This window comes from Eurosta solidaginis, chromosome 3 (genome assembly GCF_040869045.1).
Source record: "Eurosta solidaginis isolate ZX-2024a chromosome 3, ASM4086904v1, whole genome shotgun sequence".
Taxonomy (NCBI): Eukaryota; Metazoa; Arthropoda; class Insecta; order Diptera; family Tephritidae; genus Eurosta; species Eurosta solidaginis.
The window spans coordinates 274,654,327-274,672,116 of record NC_090321.1 but is presented as its reverse complement, the minus strand read 5'-3'; the positions used below and the strand labels follow the sequence as shown (position 1 = coordinate 274,672,116).

Genomic DNA, 17,790 nt, shown 5'->3' with positions numbered 1-17,790 from the left:
AGCCCAATACGCGGACCCGGGTAGCTCTAGAATGTGTTTATACAATATGGACATCAAATGAAAGCTGTTAATGAGTGTTATAGTACAGGATAATTTCCATACCCCTGGGTGACTAGGCTCTCAAGATGTAGCCCAAAACGTGGAGCCGGGTACCCCTAGAATATGTTTATATAATATGGATATCAAATGAAAGCTGTTGATGAGTGCTATGGTACAGGATAATTTTCATACAACTGGGAGGCTAGGGTCTCGAGATATAGGCCAAAACATGGAGGCTGAGACACCAGCTATTAGAAGTGATAAAGCAGTCAGATATAAATGAAGGAAGAGGCATTGTTCCTACAAAAGCTTTTAGTATTTGTCAAATGACGCAGTTGTTTTCTAATATAGGTACTGGCTTGTGATATAGATTTTCAATTTTGAAGCTAAACAAACTTCTGATATCACTATGGACTCATTCAGTCTATGTAAGGTCCTCACGGACCAGGCAGCTCATCCTCATCAATACATTAGAGCGTTACTGCAACAGAAAACCTATTTTAACCTAATTCCATCTATTTTGTTACAATGCATTATTAATACTTTCCTTTCTCCCACTTACTTCAATACCCCCTCTCCTTGGTTTTTGTTTCACTTGGTACTAGGAATTTTTAGGTCAGGAAATCATTAGGCAGGGCGTACCCCGCGGGACCTTGTCACCTCTACAGCGAAATTGGTTGTTGGCTTATTGCTCAAAATAGTTCAGGATCTGGCGGGACTAAGTAAACTGACGAAGGAAGGGTGGAACAATATAGGATAATCTGGTTATATCAAGTATATGAAAAGGGATGGGGGAAGTAGGTCTAGGAACTTCGACCTTAGCGTAGATGATTTTGATGTGGCAACATTCCCTTCCTTGTTTGTTCATTTGCTATGCCCAAAGGATAAAGTATTTTGTCAGAGTCAATCCCGAAGTATGGTAAAATCGTGAGCTGTATTAATGGAGGAGAATCTTGGCTCCAATTAAAGTTGACTAGAGTTTAACCATGCCACTTCGGCCGCTTAAACTGAGACGAGCAGCAAAAATTTATCTTATCGATCAAAATGGCAAGGTTAAACTCGAGTCAACTTACACTGGAGTTTGAATTCGCTCTGATAAAGCGGACATTTTCTTTTCCTTTCCTTTCCTTGCCTTTCCATTTGTTTCCTTTCTTTTCCTTTCCTTTCCTTTTTATACTCAGTTGAGCAGAGCTCACAGAGTATATTAAGTTTGATTGGATAACGGTTGGTTGTACATATATAAAGGAATCGAGATATATATAGACTTCCTTATATAAAAATAATCAGGATCGAAAAAAAAATTGATTGAGCCAATCCCGTCCGTCCGTCCGTCCGTCCGTTAACACGATAACTTGAGTAAATTTTGAGGTATCTTGATGAAATTTGGTATGTAGGTTCCTGAGTACACATCTTAGATCGCTATTTAAAATTAACGATATCGAACTATAACCACGCCCACTTTTTCGATATCGAAAATTTCGAAAAACCGAAAAAGTGCGATAATTCATTACAAAAGACAGCTAAAGCGACGAAACTTGGTAGGTGAGTTGATCTTATGACGCAGAACAGAAAATTAGTAAAATTTTGGATAATGGGCGTGGCACCGCCCACTTTTAAAAGAAGGTAATTTAAAACTTTTGCAAACTGTAATTTGGCAGTCGTTGAAGATATCATGATGAAATTTGGCAGGAACGTTACTCATATTACTATATGTACGCTTAAAAAAAATTAGCCAAATCGGAGAAGGATCACGCCCACTTTAAAAAAAAAATATTTTTTAAGTAAAATTTTAACCAAAAATTTAATATCTTTACAGTATATAAGTAAATTATGTCAACATTCAACTACAGTAATGATATGGTGCAACAAAATACAAAAATAAAAGAAACATTCAAAATGGGCGTGGCTCCGCCCTTTTTCATTTAATTTGTCTAGGATACTTTTAACGTCATAAGTCGAACAAAAATTAACCAGTGCTTTTGAAATTTGGTAGGGGCATAGATTTTATGACGCTAACTGTTTTCTGTGAAAATGGGCGAAATCGGTTGATGCCACGCCCAGTTTTTATACACAGTCGTCCGCCTGTCCTTCCGCATGGCCGTTAACACGATAAATTGAGCAAAAATCGACATATCTTTAATGAACTTAGTTCACGTGCTTACTTGAACCCACTTTATCTTGGTATGAAAAATGAACGAAATCCGACTATGACCACGCCCACTTTTTCGATATCGAAAATTACGAAAAATGAAAAAATAATTCTATACCAAATACGAACAAAGGGATGAAACATGGTAACTGGATTGGTTTATTGACGCAAAATATAACTTTGGAAAAAACTTTGTAAAATGGGTGTGACACTTACAATATTAAGTAGAAGAAAATGAAAAAGTTCTGCAGGGCGAAATAAAAAACCCTTAAAATCTTGGCAGGTATTACATATATAAATAAATTAGCGGTATTCAACAGATGATGTTCTGGGTCACCCTGGTCCACATTTTGGTCGATATCTGGAAAACGCCTTCACACCACTCCCTTTTAAAACTCTCATTAATACATTTAATTTGATACCCATATCGTACAAACTCATTCTAGAGTCACCCCTGATCCACCTTTATGGCGATACCTCGAAAAGGCGTCCACCTATAGAACTAAGGCCCACTCCCTTTTAAAATACTCATTAACTCCTTTCGTTTGATACCCATATTGCACAAACAAATTCTAGAGTCACCCCTGGCCCACCTTTATGGCGATATCTAGAAACGGCGTCCACCTATGGAACTAAGGATTACTCCCTTTTAAAATACTCATTAACACATTTCTTTTGATACCCATATTATATAAACAAATTCTATGGTCACCCCTGGCCCAACTTTATGGCGATATCTCGAAATTGCGACCACCTATAAAACAACCACCACTCCCTTTTAAAATCCTCATTAATACCTTTAATTTGATACCCATATCGTACAAACATATTCTAGAGTCACCCCTGGTCCACCTTTATGACGATATTTCGAAACGGCGTCCACCTATAGAACTAAGGCCCACTCCCTTTTAAAATACTCATTAACTCCTTTCGTTTGATACCCATATTGCACAAACAAATTCTAGAGTCACCCCTGGCCCACCTTTATGGCGATATCTAGAAACGGCGTCCACCTATGGAACTAAGGATTACTCCCTTTTAAAATACTCATTAACACATTTCTTTTGATACCCATATTATATAAACAAATTCTATGGTCACCCCTGGCCCAACTTTATGGCGATATCTCGAAATTGCGACCACCTATAAAACAACCACCACTCCCTTTTAAAATCCTCATTAATACCTTTAATTTGATACCCATATCGTACAAACGCATTCTAGAGTCAACCCTGATCCACCTTTATGGCGATATCCCTAAATGGCGTCCATCTATAGAACTATGGCCCACTCCTTCATAAAATACTCTTTAATGCCTTTCATTTGATACACATGTCATACAAACACATTCCAGGGTTTCCCTCGGTTCATTTTCCTACATGGTTATTTTCTCTTATGTTGTCACCATAGCTCTCAACTGAGTATGTAATGTTCGGTTACACCCGAACTTAACCTTCCTTACTTGTTTTTCCTTTCCTTCCTTTTCCTCTAATAAACAAAGTAGTTTTAGTGAGAGTGAATATGTGTTTAACAAGAATAACTCAAGCATGTGTGTGAAATTTGAAAATTAATTAATATTTGTCAATTAGTTTTGATAAGATTAATTTTGATCAGATATATCACCACAAAACACCGATGGCATTCTCAGCTGATTTTGCCTTAAATTACACACATTTACTAATTAATTCACTTAATTACCTCAGTGTATATTGTACAACGTACTTACATACTTACACATACTGCCTGTTAGCACTCCTAGGGGATACTGACGTAAATACCTTTGGGCTTTAGTGCTCATTGGGCCGGCTACATTTTGTTAAACTGCTTTCAATAGCATTTTTAGTGACTGTTATATGAATCATTAGACCGCATATGAGGCCAAAGTTTAATTTTTTTCAAACGGCTAAGTTTTTTTGCGCCGGATTACTTTACAGTGATTCGCGGCGATTACGGAGATTGAGAGCGTCACTTGAGGTCAATTCTTCCTGCACGATGTCTCCTTTGCCGTCTGCTCTCCATCTGCGGGCTTGCACGGCCAAAAATATTTAGCTCCAAGATATATACGAGCTGCTGACTGTTGTTGATGTTGTAGTAGAGTTTCGCCCCATTCAATAGATGCGATGACACACAAACTGTCATCAATAACCTCTAATGGGTGTCTGCCATTTCAACAGGGTTAGACCAAAGAGATAAACGTGTTAGAGGTGCATTCGGATATTACAATTGAATAGATAGTTCGCACCATGTGGAGACACGTCACAATGGTGACACGTTACAATGGAGATATACATTAGTTGTAGCGGATGACTCTGGATACAAAAATAAATGTAAATAGTCTCCGAAGAGATTTAAGACCGAGCTTTTTTGCAATTTCCGTCTTTCTCCCTCCAGATTTTCCTACCAATTCGCAGAACGGACTACATGTTTGATACTGACATCGAACGGCATCTGTAAGGCATACGAGTTTTTACTGAGAAACTTTTCATGGCAGGAATACACTCGGAGTGCTTGTAAAATCACGTCGAGGGACATCTGGTGCCGAAATTCTTCAAAGTGCTTACAGAGATGGTTTCTGGGTATTCAACATCAATTTTTTGTTCAGGATATGATTTATCTCCTTTATGAGGAGTATTCTCGCTTCACGACACGAAGTTTTGGGAAGTGAGGTCTGATGTGTGAAAAGTAAACAATTGTGGGAAAAGGACGAAACCCTCAATTCCCATGGCAGCCGGTTCTATATACCGGAGCGACTTTGGACTAATTCTGACCATTTCGGTTCAACCCCATTTAGTTTGTTGCGTCCCTTCCACAGATTGTCATCCTCGGAGCTAATATTACTCCGGGCGTTGAACTTAGGTATGTATCTCTCATGTTAGTGTGGAGAATTTATCACCTCTGCGCGACGCACTTCTATCAACTTCAAAAGAGAAGAGTATGTCGCATGTTAAGTATATATAGACAATCTATTTTCTACTCTTCCTGGCCCGTCTTATGTCCGCCAAGAGGTACGTGCTTTGCGCGAGATCAGTGAATCTGTGTCGGTGCGAAATACCCATTAGACAGCATTTGGACATATACAAGCAGGCGAAATGAGAGGAACATCTAGAGAACTTTGGCCTGTCTACTGATGTCTCTCAAACCGAACTAAGCGCAATGAATGAATATCCATTGGCGATAAAGTGCTATCGAACTGGAAAAAATGCGCGAGCGCTTTATGCCCGCGGTACGTAATGCATTCCTCGCCTGACAAATCCAGACGCACATTACCACCACCAGCCTAGAAACCAGCTAACGTAGGAGATTCACATGATCCGGCAACTCTCCTTTCGCCAGCAATCAAGACCTTCAAAAATTACATAGCCTACCACCACGATAGACAACACTAACATACAAAATAATTTAGGCAGGGATCGGCTAGTTCAGAACGTAACATCAAAACCCAGAAGAATTTAACAATACCTATTGTTTCATACCAGCATTGCCATATTTGATTAATTTTTATGTCACCTCAAATAACTGGGAGCCTCACAAATGTATCTAAAGCAACAATACCTAGCTAAGGGAGCTAAGCATAACGGAAACTTCTGGAGTGTAATTTAATAAAACCGAACAGGTTAAATGTTCCCGTGCCTGAGCTTCGTAAGAAATCTTAGATAAAAATAGAAATGGTGGCTTGCGAAAAGGTATGGCAACTCTCACTGTGCCGATACAGAAATCAGCTGATCATTTAGACTGCCCGACCACAGAAATGCTGGAGGAAGAATTCCTCAGCTGCGGTTGGATTTGTATCTATATATATATATATATATATATAGCCAGGCGCCCATTAAGACAGTAATCTCACACAGAACTTCATACAGAAGTGAAGGAGTGCAAACAAGCATAAGTGAAGAGTTGATGGAACTTGAGCCTGTACCTACACTCGGTTAACAGGGAATGAATGTAACAGAAGTGCCATATGAATTGACAGAGTCATTCTGTGTTTATTGGCTTAATTGGCGTTCAAACGGTAATGGCCGTCCAACAAGGCGCACCAGTCGCTTCATTGCTGTGCTACTTGGCCCCAATTGGAAATACCAAGGGAGATTGATGATGGTAAAACGGTTGATCAGTATGAACAAGTTCAGACTATAACGTAACGTTACAATAACGTAACTCCCCCTGCATTTCCTTATTCACCTAAACCTGAACCTCCCTGTACTTATTTTGCTATAGCATAGCCAACAACCACTTCTTTTATATTCAACAACCAACTAAATTGCGAACCAATGAAAATCACAATAATGGTGCGTTGAATTCTCAACCAGTTTGCGTCACCACCCATATAAACACTGAATTTGCATTTTAGCAATTCAGTCCTCGCAGGTGAGCCAGCGGGAGTGGATGTCTTTTTAAAGACATATTTTTCCCTCCTGCTAGCTGGCTGAGTGGAAGGGGCGCCGTCATGGCGCGGGTCACCCTTCACTTAGGTAAGGACGACGGGGAGGATGCCTTGTGCTACTTTGCCCCCCGCGCCCTCCTAGGTGTTGAGTGGCCCGACGCCTTCATGGCCATTTAACCCCTCCCCCTCAGTTCTAGCTTGGGCTGGCTGAGTGGAAGGGGCGCTGTCATGGCGCGGGTCACCCTTCACTTAGGTAAGGACGACGGGGAGGATGCCTTGTGCTACTTTGCCCCCCGCGCCCTCCTAGGTGTTGTGTGGCCCCATGCCTTAATGACCATACAACCCCTCCCCCTCAGTCCTAGCTTTGGCTGGCTGAGTGGTAGGGGCGCCGTCATGGCGCGGGTCACCCTTCACTTAGGTAAGGACGACGGGGAGGATGCCTTGTGCTACTTTGCCCCCCGCGCCCTCCTAGGTGTTGAGCGCAGCCGCTGTCCAGGTAAACCCCGTCGCCGGCCTATTTTCTCTCTCTCTCGGTCCTGGTACGCGCTCCGTAGCCCACCGCCGCTGCCGTCGCCCCCCTGGTGCCGCCGCTGCTACGACGACCGTTGGCCGTTCGCCATCCTACCGCCGTTGAGCCGCTGCATCCGTCACGCCGCTGCTACGACGACCGTTGGCCGCACGCCATCCTACCGCCGTTAAGCCGCTGCACCCGTCACGTCGCTGCTACAACAACCGTTGGCCGCTCGCCATCCTACCGCCGTTAAGCCGCTGCATCACCGTCCATCCAGTTCGCTGGTGCCGTCACTTCGTCTATACCGCTACACCCATCCGTCCTCCTATACTGTCCGCCGTCCATCCACTGCGCTCATACTACTGTACCAATCCGTCCGCTAATACTGTCCGCCGTCCGGCCGCCGCGCTGATCCCGCCACTGCTCCCGGACAACCGTACCATCCCGCCCGCTACTGCACCGCCGCTAAACAACCGTACCGACCTCTCCGCTACTACTACGCCTATTAGCCACCGCCTCCATCTTTGCACGGAAAGCTGCTGTCCGCCTAATATCCCCAGCCGTGTGTGCGTGTGTTCGTAACACATAAATATCGTGTATTTATTCAGTAGGGGTTTGTGGGACCTTTACTCGACTCTGGATTGACTGAGTGTTACCCCAGCCTTAGAAAAAACCCACCTCATAAGACTACTTATTGATCCACCCGTTCAACTCTGCCTAGTCTTGCAAGAAATTGTGTTTTTCCAAAGAAAATTGGTGATAAAATACCATTGTCAGAAAACTACTTCTTAAGATTTATTAAAGTATTTATATGAGACAATTTTATGCTCATTCTGTCTTCATTTCAAAACTATTTACTCACTTTTAGCATTTTTTAAGGTTTGTTGTCACAAACTTTCTGTGACGAATGCTTACATTTTGAGTGCCACATTTCCTTTTTTCTTTTGCCATTTAACTTTCTTTGTATACATACACAGGAATCTTTTATTGTTTTATATCCTAGAGCCTTGCGTAACTTATTCTACACACATGTGTAATTTATCATAGTATGAGTGGAAAGCAACGAAAACAAACTAGCATGAATACAAAAACAACAATGTAGCAAACGTGTGCTTGTTAAAGTTCGAAGTCATGTGTAAGCAACACTTCAGCTGTTAAGTATTTTCTTTTTCTTTTTGATTTTTCTCATTTTTTTGTTACTCTAAGGTGACGTCGACACTTGCCTTTCTTTTTGAAGTTTTTATAAAAATGTCTGTCTGCTGCTTGACGCATTCATTCAACCGCCAGCGGGGGTCGATATGCCAATCAGTTGTACTCAGCTGATATCTACGTGCTTGCTTGCATAGAGGTTTTTTAATGTGAAATTGCAGGTGCGACACTTTCGAGCATAACAGTTTAAGGTTATTCACAAACAAATTTTTTAAACACTGTCAATACTTTTTACCGATGTTGCCAGAATTACGTCAAAAACTATAGTACGAAAATAACTGCCGTTGGGCTGAGTTGTGGAACACACCGACTTTATTATGTCTTTTATTTTATTCTTGTTTGCTTAAATTTCAAACGTGAGCCTCGCGTCACTTGTTCGCTGTCTATTCCATTCTCTTCTACTTTATCTTTCATTTGTCTCTCCCATATTCTGTTCGCAGCCACACCTATTCCACTTACACTCGCCTCAACTTCTTCATATATGGAATCCCTTTACCAAATATGGAACATGCGACCTACCGGTTTCAATATCTTTGGTTTTATAAACCACTACGAAATTATATGAAGCTTATGCAAATAAAATTTTCAATATCGCAGTCATTTCTATATATATATAAGTAAGATTTATAAATTTGAGACGCTCTCCTGTCCGATAACCTTCTTCCCCGCGAAGTGTCTACTTTCTCAGTAAATCGTCATATTGTAGCTTCTGCAAAAAAACGAAAAAAGGCCTCCTTTCCATGTTTTATCCCTGTCTCGTCGCCATGTTACTTTCTCCATTTTTCCTCTCCCACTTCCACTTAACCCTTCCCTCATAATCTCACTATATTCTTTTCATCCCCATGCTTCCTCTAAGTTCATCTCTTCCTAAATTCCCTTCGATAAAGTCACCATTTTTATATCAATGTCCTACTCCCACTTTCGTTCCTCTCCCTCTCCCTCTCTCTACTTTACTTCATCTCACCTAGTCTTTCTCTCCGTCTACAATTCTCACTTCTATCTCATTTTTACCTTCTCCCCATATTGTGACAACAAATTTTGTAAATATTCTGGTCCAGATTTTGATATATATTTATCTCAGAAAGCGGTTCGCATATGGAACGTAACCTCTCTTATTAGCTAATTACGAAACTTTACGCATCTAATGCAGTTATGATTTTTTAAATTAGTTCATCCGATATTGAGTAATAAATATACCAACAGATCGCCCAAATAATAAGTTTCAAATAAATCGGATCCTCCTGGTCCATTTCCTGAAAATAAAGGGTCCAACTATGGATACACTATGAAACAGGGAATCCCTATAATGACCCTGACTCAGAGGTCTGGTTCAAGAATGGATCGAAATTCTATGACGGAAGAACGGGAGCTGGTATCTATAAGTCGAATTTCAAGAAATCGATATCAATGGGATGCTACCCCACGATATTTCAGGCAGAAATCCATGCAATAAAAGTCTCGGGAGAGGCTCATCCTCGCAGAGCATCTACATTATTTTGGACAGCCAGGCGGCCCTGCGTTCCTTGCAATCGTTCACAGCTAAATCTAAGCTAGTGGATGATTGCTTTCAAATTCTTAATGACATGGGAGCCAAAAACAAGGTTTTGTTAGGATGGGTTCCCGGACATCAGGGACATGAAGGTAATGAACATGCAGATTACCTAGCAAAGCCGGGTGCTATAGCAGCATTCTATGGTCCAGAGTCCTTTTATGGACTAACAAAAGCACACACCAGGGAAACGATATGTAACTGGAAAACAAAACAATTCAGACGTCACTGGACTCATCGCCCAGGGCAAAGACAGCCAAACTGTTTATACTTCCGACAACGAAAGTATAAGCCTAACTTATTAATCTAAACAGGGTGGTATGACTCTTAGTTCCTATGTGATATCGATTAAAAAGCCTGAAGAGGTGTTTAGATACATCAAAAGCCTCCTAATACAAAATTAGCCTGAAGGGTCATGTACAATAGATCTCCACAAAGGTCACAGTGCTTTCAGGTCTAATGATAATAATAATAATAATAATAATAATAATAATAATGATAATAATAATAATAATAATAATAATAATAATAATAATAATAATAATAATAAATGATGAATATGATGGAAAGCTTCCTTAAACAACGGCTGATAGCAGCCATTGAAGATGGAGGAGGTCTGTCCCATCGGCAGCATGGGTTCCGGAAAGGTCACTCCATAATAGACGCCATAGCCGAGGTTACAAATGTGGTAAGGAAACCCGAAACCGCGTGCCACCAAGCTAGACCGGTTGTCTTACTGGTCACGCTGGACGTGAAAAATGCTTCAATTCCGTCAGGTGGGACGACAAGCACGATGCGCTGAAACACTCTTTCAAGGTACCTCCTTATCTACTAGCCATATTAAGGGACTACCTAAAAGATCGCTGGCTCACGTACGAAACAAATCAATGTCAGGGAAAGGTGAGGATAATAGGTGGAGCAGCCCAGGAATCGGTGTTAGGTCCCGACTTATGGAATGCTTCGTATGACAGCCTCCTTCGCTTGCATATGCCAGAAAGTGTTTTTTTTGTCGCTTTCGCAGACGACGTGGCTGCCGTAATTACAGCACGGAACTGCGAGCTCGCGCAGCTTAAATTAACCCAAGTAATGCGCAGTGACTGAGATCGTCACGAAGAGACGAATTGCCACCATTAACAATATGATGGTTGCAGAACAACAAGTACAAACACGCAGCTAAACGAAATACTTTGGTGTGCGGCTAGATAGCAAGTTAACCTTCTAGAAACACTTTCAAGGATCCTGCGAGAAAGCTGCACAGACCATAGGATACTTAAGTCGATTAATGGCAAACATAGGTGGGCCAAGGGCATGTATAAGGAAGATGCTTGCTTCCGCTTCAGATTCTATACTCTTGTACGGTGCAGATATTTGGGCGGATGAAATGAAATTCCGAAAGTACCGAGCAGCTATTACTTATGTCCAACGCAGAGGGGCGCTACGAATTGCCTTAGCTTACCGCACGGTATCCGCAGACGCAGTTCTTGTTATTGCGAGAACCATACCGATACATCTTCTCGATGAGGAGAGGAAATCAATTTACCACCTCCGAGGAGAAGTATGCAGAGATGTTGCTGCCGCGCAGGCGCGAAAAGATTCTATCCGACGCTGGCAAAAGCAATGGAGCTGCACTACTGCAGGAAAGTGGACCAGGGAACTGATTCCCGAGCGGGAGGCATGGTTAGAACGGCCACAGTTTTTAAGTGGCACGGCTACTTCCGGGAATACCTCCACAGGATGGGCAAGGTTGAAAATCCGAATTGCTTATACTGTGGGCTCATAGACGACGTACGCCACACTTTTTTCCAATGCGATCACTTCGCACAGCAACGAAGAAGAGTGGAAGTAACACTAGTCGACCTATCCCCGGGCAGTGTCATCCATAAAATGACCTGCGGAAATGACAGATGGGACATGGTCAGCAGATATGCAAGGAATATTCTCCTCGCTAAACGGCAAGATGGTTGTTTGCCCCAATAACGTGAGAGTACACTGAAAGAAAAATACTGGTAAAATCCACAGAAATACGGGTCAATTCAACAGAAATTTCTGTCAATTTTTGTCCATCGCAACAAGGTGTTGAATCAACTGCGCACAAATCGTTGATTCGTAATTGACCGTTTTAGTAGTCAAATGAACAAAAAAAAGTTGTTCCGACAGCTTTGTACGAAAGTACCTATGTTGCCATATACATGCAAACGTAAATATGTGAATACATAAATATGCATGCTTGCTATATATACATATATATGTACGCAATAAACTAACCGAACTTCAATTGGGCTTACATCAAATATGCTGGCACATATTAAACATTATACAAACAAACAACATCAAAATTAAAAAAGGATGTTTTTTATTATCTTATTAGATTCGTTCGCGTGAGTGAAAATTCGTAAAAACTTGAACAAAATGTTACTAACTTTGTAAAAATTCTGTTCGTTCAAACAAAACTTTTGCAACAAGAGTGCGCAATTTTGCATTTAGCTGGGAGGAGAAGTTGCAAAATTGTACCCGATAAATAGGTGTCCCGGTATCTCATAATGTTTTGCACAGTAAATTCAAAAAAGGGTTTTTCTTTTTGTATTGATAACTGAAAAACTAGATTTGTGTTGTTTTCCCATTTTGTGTGTTTTTTCGATTTGGTGGTTTTCTTATTTTGGTGTTTTTTTTTTTAAGAAGTGTCACCATCGTCATAAGTACAAAGTAGAGAGTGCGGTGAGCGTAAAATTTTCTTTGAAATTTGCTCATGTATTGACTGTTGATCGCTGTTGAAATGACCAGTGAGATCAGTTGTGTTAACAGAAAAATCAGTTAGATTGATTAGGAATCTGCCAGTTTTACAGAATTTTGTTAACTTAAAAGCGACGATTTCTCTTCTGTTGAAATGACTAAACTAATTTGTTCGCTTGACAAAGAACTCGGTCGAATTAATTATAATTCGATCAATTTCACCGAATCTCCGTTAAGTCAAGAACAACAAAACCGATTTGTTGATTTTACTAGCACCATTTCTTTCAGTGTAGCCTAAGAGCTCACGTAGCGCGCTTCCGTACCCGAAGATATGCTAAACGCGGTCCCAGGTGTGGAAAAAGCGCGGGCCGTGGGAGGTTAGGTTTTAGTGGGTAGCCCATGAAGAAAAAAAGGGAGTCCTACACTCGGAGACGATCGCTGCTACAGAGAGTAGCACCGAGGCCTAACAACCCGGTTAGTGCGTAAAGTATTTCCTCGTTCCACTATAATAATAATAATAATAATAAGCTTGTCGAAAAGGAATAAATAAAATTAGCTACGAAAAATTGCAAAAACGGCGTCTCGTACCAAATTCTCGTCCATACTTGCGTTCTTATTTTAACTAAAGATCACGTGTTTACCATTAAATATAAAGGAAAATTATTAAAAATGAATAAACTATGCCCATTGCCTTACTTAATTTTCAGGCTAGGCATTCCCAAACTTATTTCGAGATAAATAAAAATGTCTCCTTCGGATTGAAAGAGTTAAAGATAATATACTCTGAAAATTCTCAATGAAGATCGGACCTTCTTATATCAAAACTGGATTTTTGTAGCAGAACTTGTTTATGAAAAATGAAAAAAATGTTTGTTTGCGTTTTGCTCCACTTCTTCGATTGTTCCAATTTGGTACGCTGTCAGTCAGGTTTTTTGTTTTGGCGTGTCCTTTGAAGCATGCAGTGATTTTCCCTTCCCTCTTTTACCTGTCATTGCACTGACGAATCCTCAGTGCGCGTTAAATCACAAGTTCTCACTTGTTTATATTGTTCGACATGTCACTCTGAATTTTACTCAGATGCACTTTTTGTAAACCGTCTCGTGTGTTTTTCCTTTTTTTAACATAACGTATCAACATTAAGTTTTTTTATGTATGTATGTGCATGTATTCACGATTTGCTTATGAGTTTTAGATTTCTCACTTTTTATTCGATTTTATTTTGCACTGATGCACAAATAGCGAAGAACATAAAATGCTCATAATCGTCACGGACATCATTTCATAGTTTCGTCTAATTTTGACGTTTTCCTTAAAAAAAAAAAAAACTTTGTAGTAAGAGGTTTTCACATTCAATATTTGATATATTAATAAGCTTAGAGGGTATGACAGATTCATTCAAAGTGAATGCATAGTTGGCCTTCGTATATTTCAAGGATAGTAAAAACATCAATTTTTAAGATACCTGTAAAGTACTGAGTATCTATATAATAGTGTTCCATTTAGTGTGACGTTAGCAACTTGACTTTTGCTGGGACAATGACAATTTCACCAAAAACAAGCTACCAGATTGAAAAATGTTACGAATTTTTCTAATTTTGATAGATTTCATATTATCGGATATGACTAAATTACTTTCATAGTTATTTGAAATAAAAAAAAAAGAAAAAAAATTATCCGCATGCGTTGGAAATATTTTAATATGAAATATCAGCCTAGAAAAGAAGTTTTTTAATAAGTTTTTAGAACACCCGAAAATTCCTTTGGTGGAAGAAACATGGATCGAAGTATACACAGCAAGGGAATATAGCCTTCTTAAGGGTCCGTACGTTTGCTCATAAACGTTTGTCAACTGATTGCCCAAAGGAGATGCTTAAAAAGCATCACCGCAATTTCTAAAGAGTTTAGCATAGCTAAACCCGATTTTTATGAAATTGAATAGTGATAAATTGGCAACAAGTCCACATTTTTATTTATTGTGTAATTCAAGCGTAGCTCTTGAGGGGGGGATTGTTAAACCATTTTTTAGGGGGAATATTGCCCTGTAGGTCTGCAGGTTAGCCACTAGTTATGGGAGTTCTTTTGCCCGTTGTAAAGGGGGGCACCTTGGGGGCAAGCCCCACCTATACACATTCTGTGCCCTTTTAGCTTTGACATGGATGCGGCGTCCCACAAATGTAACAAATTAAACAGCTACCACCCACTGCAGACTTTGGAGGTACACCTTTTCTCAACATGCCTTGAGAAATATTCACTGTGGAGGTATGCTATTAGGGTCTTGCTAGAACAACAGGATTTTTCATGTATTTTTTTCTGTCTAGGGGTCAAGCTACCATAAAGATAAAATTGCATGCTTTGCTGTATTCTTAATCGATACTTATGCACATAAATCGTGCTAAATCATATTATTATTGTCTCAGATGACCAATTTCGCCTTAAACAGAAAGGGTATGGCAACGCTTCTAGCAAACCAACAAACATTATGAAACTTCAAAAATCCCCAAGTACGTCAAAAAATTTTTAGTGGAACTAACTTCTTTTCTATAGCATGGTCTTAGTAACAAAATTCATATAAATCTTTTTTAAAAACATCGAAAATAAAAAAATAAAATTTTAAGTTAATAAATTTCAAAAAAGTTTAAGCGGTTATTGGAATTCAAATGCTCATGTTTAAAAGTGTATCGCCTTAAATAGAAATTATTAATATTTTAAGCAAGCATAAGTCGAAATATTATTCCCCACGCCCCACATATATTCGATACATACATATGTACAAACATCTTTAACATATCATTTCATACAAATTGGAATTGTACTTACATAACTCTGCGCCAACATTTTCCTTAATTAAAATTTATGCGTCGCACTCGATTTGGAATTAAAAGTAAATAAATATACTTTGCAATTAAAGTGTTTACTTGAATGATCGAAAAAACGTAGACCCACAAAAAAAAAATAAATTGTTTGCCGATTTTATTTTTTTTATTTTCCTTTTATGTGTTATACTGAAAAGTGCTATATTAATTTAATTTTAACGCCACTGAATTATAAATGGAACAAATTTTTTAGTAAATGCCAAATTGTTCTATTTCGTTTTTTGTGTTTTTTTTCTGCTGCACAGTTTGTCTATTGTTTTAGAGCTGCATCAACATCGCACCCTCGCTGTTTTTGATAAATGTTGCACGAAATGGGTTAATATGGGTTTAGACTTTTTCAATTTTTATTTTAATTGCGATTTCTAAAGTTTGTAAAAAATAAAATATATTTTTTAATAAAAACAAGTAAGGAAGACTAAGTTCGGGTGTAACCGAACATTACATACTCAGCTGAGAGCTTTGGAGACAAAATAAGGGAAAATCACCATTTAGCAAAATTAACCTAGGGTAACCCTGGAATGTGTTTGTATGATATGGGTATCAAATGAAAGGTGTTAATGATTATTTAAAAAGTAATGGGCCTTAGTTCTATAGGTGGAGGCCTTTTCGAGATATCGCCATAAAGGTGGAACAGGGGTGACTCTAGAATGTGTTTGTACGATATGGGTATCAAAGTAAAGGTATTAATGAGGGTTTTAAAAGGTAGTGGCCCTTAATTGTATATGTGAAGGCATTTTCGAGATATCGACCAAAATGTGGACCAGGGTGACCCAGAACATCTTCTACTTAATATGGTAGGTGTTACACCCATTTTACAAAGTTTTTTCTAAAGTTATATTTTGCGTCAATAAACCAATCCAATTACCATGTTTTATCTCTTTTTTCATATTTGGTATAGAATTATGGCATTTTTTTAATTTTTCGTAATTTTCGAAATCGAAAAAGTTGGCGTGGTCATAGTTGGATTTCGGCCATTTTTTATACCAAGATAAAATGCGTTCATATAAGTACGTGAATTAAGTTTAGTAAAGATATGATTTTTGCTCAAGTTATCGTGTTAACGGCCGAGCGGAAGGACGGACAGTTGACCGTGTGTAAAAACTGGCGTGGCTTCAACTGATTTCACAGAAAACAGTTATCGTCCTAGAATCAGGCCCCTACCAAATTCCACAAGGATTGGTAAATTTTTGTTCGACTTATGGCATTAAAAGTATTCTAGACTAATTAAATGAAAAAGGGCGGAGCCACGCCCATTTTGAAAATTTCTTATAGTTTCGTATTTAGTTGCACCATATCATTACTGGAGTTGAATGTTGACATAATTTACCTATATACTGTAAAGATATAAATTTTTTTGTTAAAATTTGACTTAAAAAAATTTTTTTTAAAAGGGTGCGTATTTGTAATCCGATTTTGCTAATTTTTATTTAGCGAAAATATAGTAACATGAGTAACGTTTTTGCCAAACTTTATCAAGATATCTTTAACGAGTGCCAAATTACAGCTTGCAAAACCTTTAGATTACCTTATTTTAAAAGTGGGCGGTGCCACGCCCGTTGTCCAAAATTTTACAAATTTTCTATTCTGCGTCATAAGGTCAACCCACCTACTAAGTTTCATCGCTTTATCCGTCTTTGGTAATGAATTATCGCAGTTTTTCTGTTTTTCGAAATTTTCGATATCGAAAAAGTGGGCGTGGTTGCAGTCCGATTTCGTTCATTTTAAATAGCGATCTGAGATGAGCGCCCAGGAACCCACATACTAAATTCCATCAAGATAGCTCAAAATTTACTGAAGTTATCCTGTTTACGGACAGGCGGACATGGCTAAATGAATTTCTTTTTTCACCCTGATCATTTTGATATATAGAAGTCTATATCTATCTCGATTAGTTTATCCCGTTACGGATTGCCGTTATGCGAACAAAGTTAATATACTCTGTGAGCTCTGCTCAGCTGAGTATAAAAACAAAATATTTTATTTAATAAAAAAATGATTGCGAAATAAAATAAAAACACACACACACGCACACATACACGTAACAGTTAAATGCAGAATAACTAGAAAGTTTGCAATTTATGCGCGCCAGTGCGGAAATTTTCAAATGCATGAAATCGCTGTAACTCGTATTTGTGTGTGTGCTTTAAAACTGCAAACGAACTACAGCTAAAGTTAATAACCATTGTCATTGCTTTTTTGGGAATATAAAATGCATTAATATATCCATATAGGTTCGTGTGTGGATGTGTATTTTATAATTAGGGCAACCAAAAAATTGCTTTAAAAAATCTTATGCCACACCAGACTCTTGACTCTAAATAACCAATGTCATACTGTGACATTTTCCGA

At 39.1% G+C, this 17,790-nt stretch overlaps 1 protein-coding gene across 2 annotated transcripts in view; it reads right to left on the bottom strand.

Moving 5' to 3' along the window:
- Positions 1-15,548, bottom strand: part of LOC137247178 (uncharacterized) — a 219,569-nt gene extending 204,021 nt beyond the window's left edge. For both annotated transcript variants that reach the window (XM_067778275.1, XM_067778276.1), the window contains exon 1: positions 15,386-15,548. In XM_067778275.1, the coding sequence (XP_067634376.1) occupies positions 15,386-15,403 (18 nt within the window). In that variant the 5' untranslated portion in view covers positions 15,404-15,548. The remainder of the gene's footprint in view (positions 1-15,385) is intronic.
- Between the last annotated feature and the right edge of the window lie 2,242 nt (positions 15,549-17,790).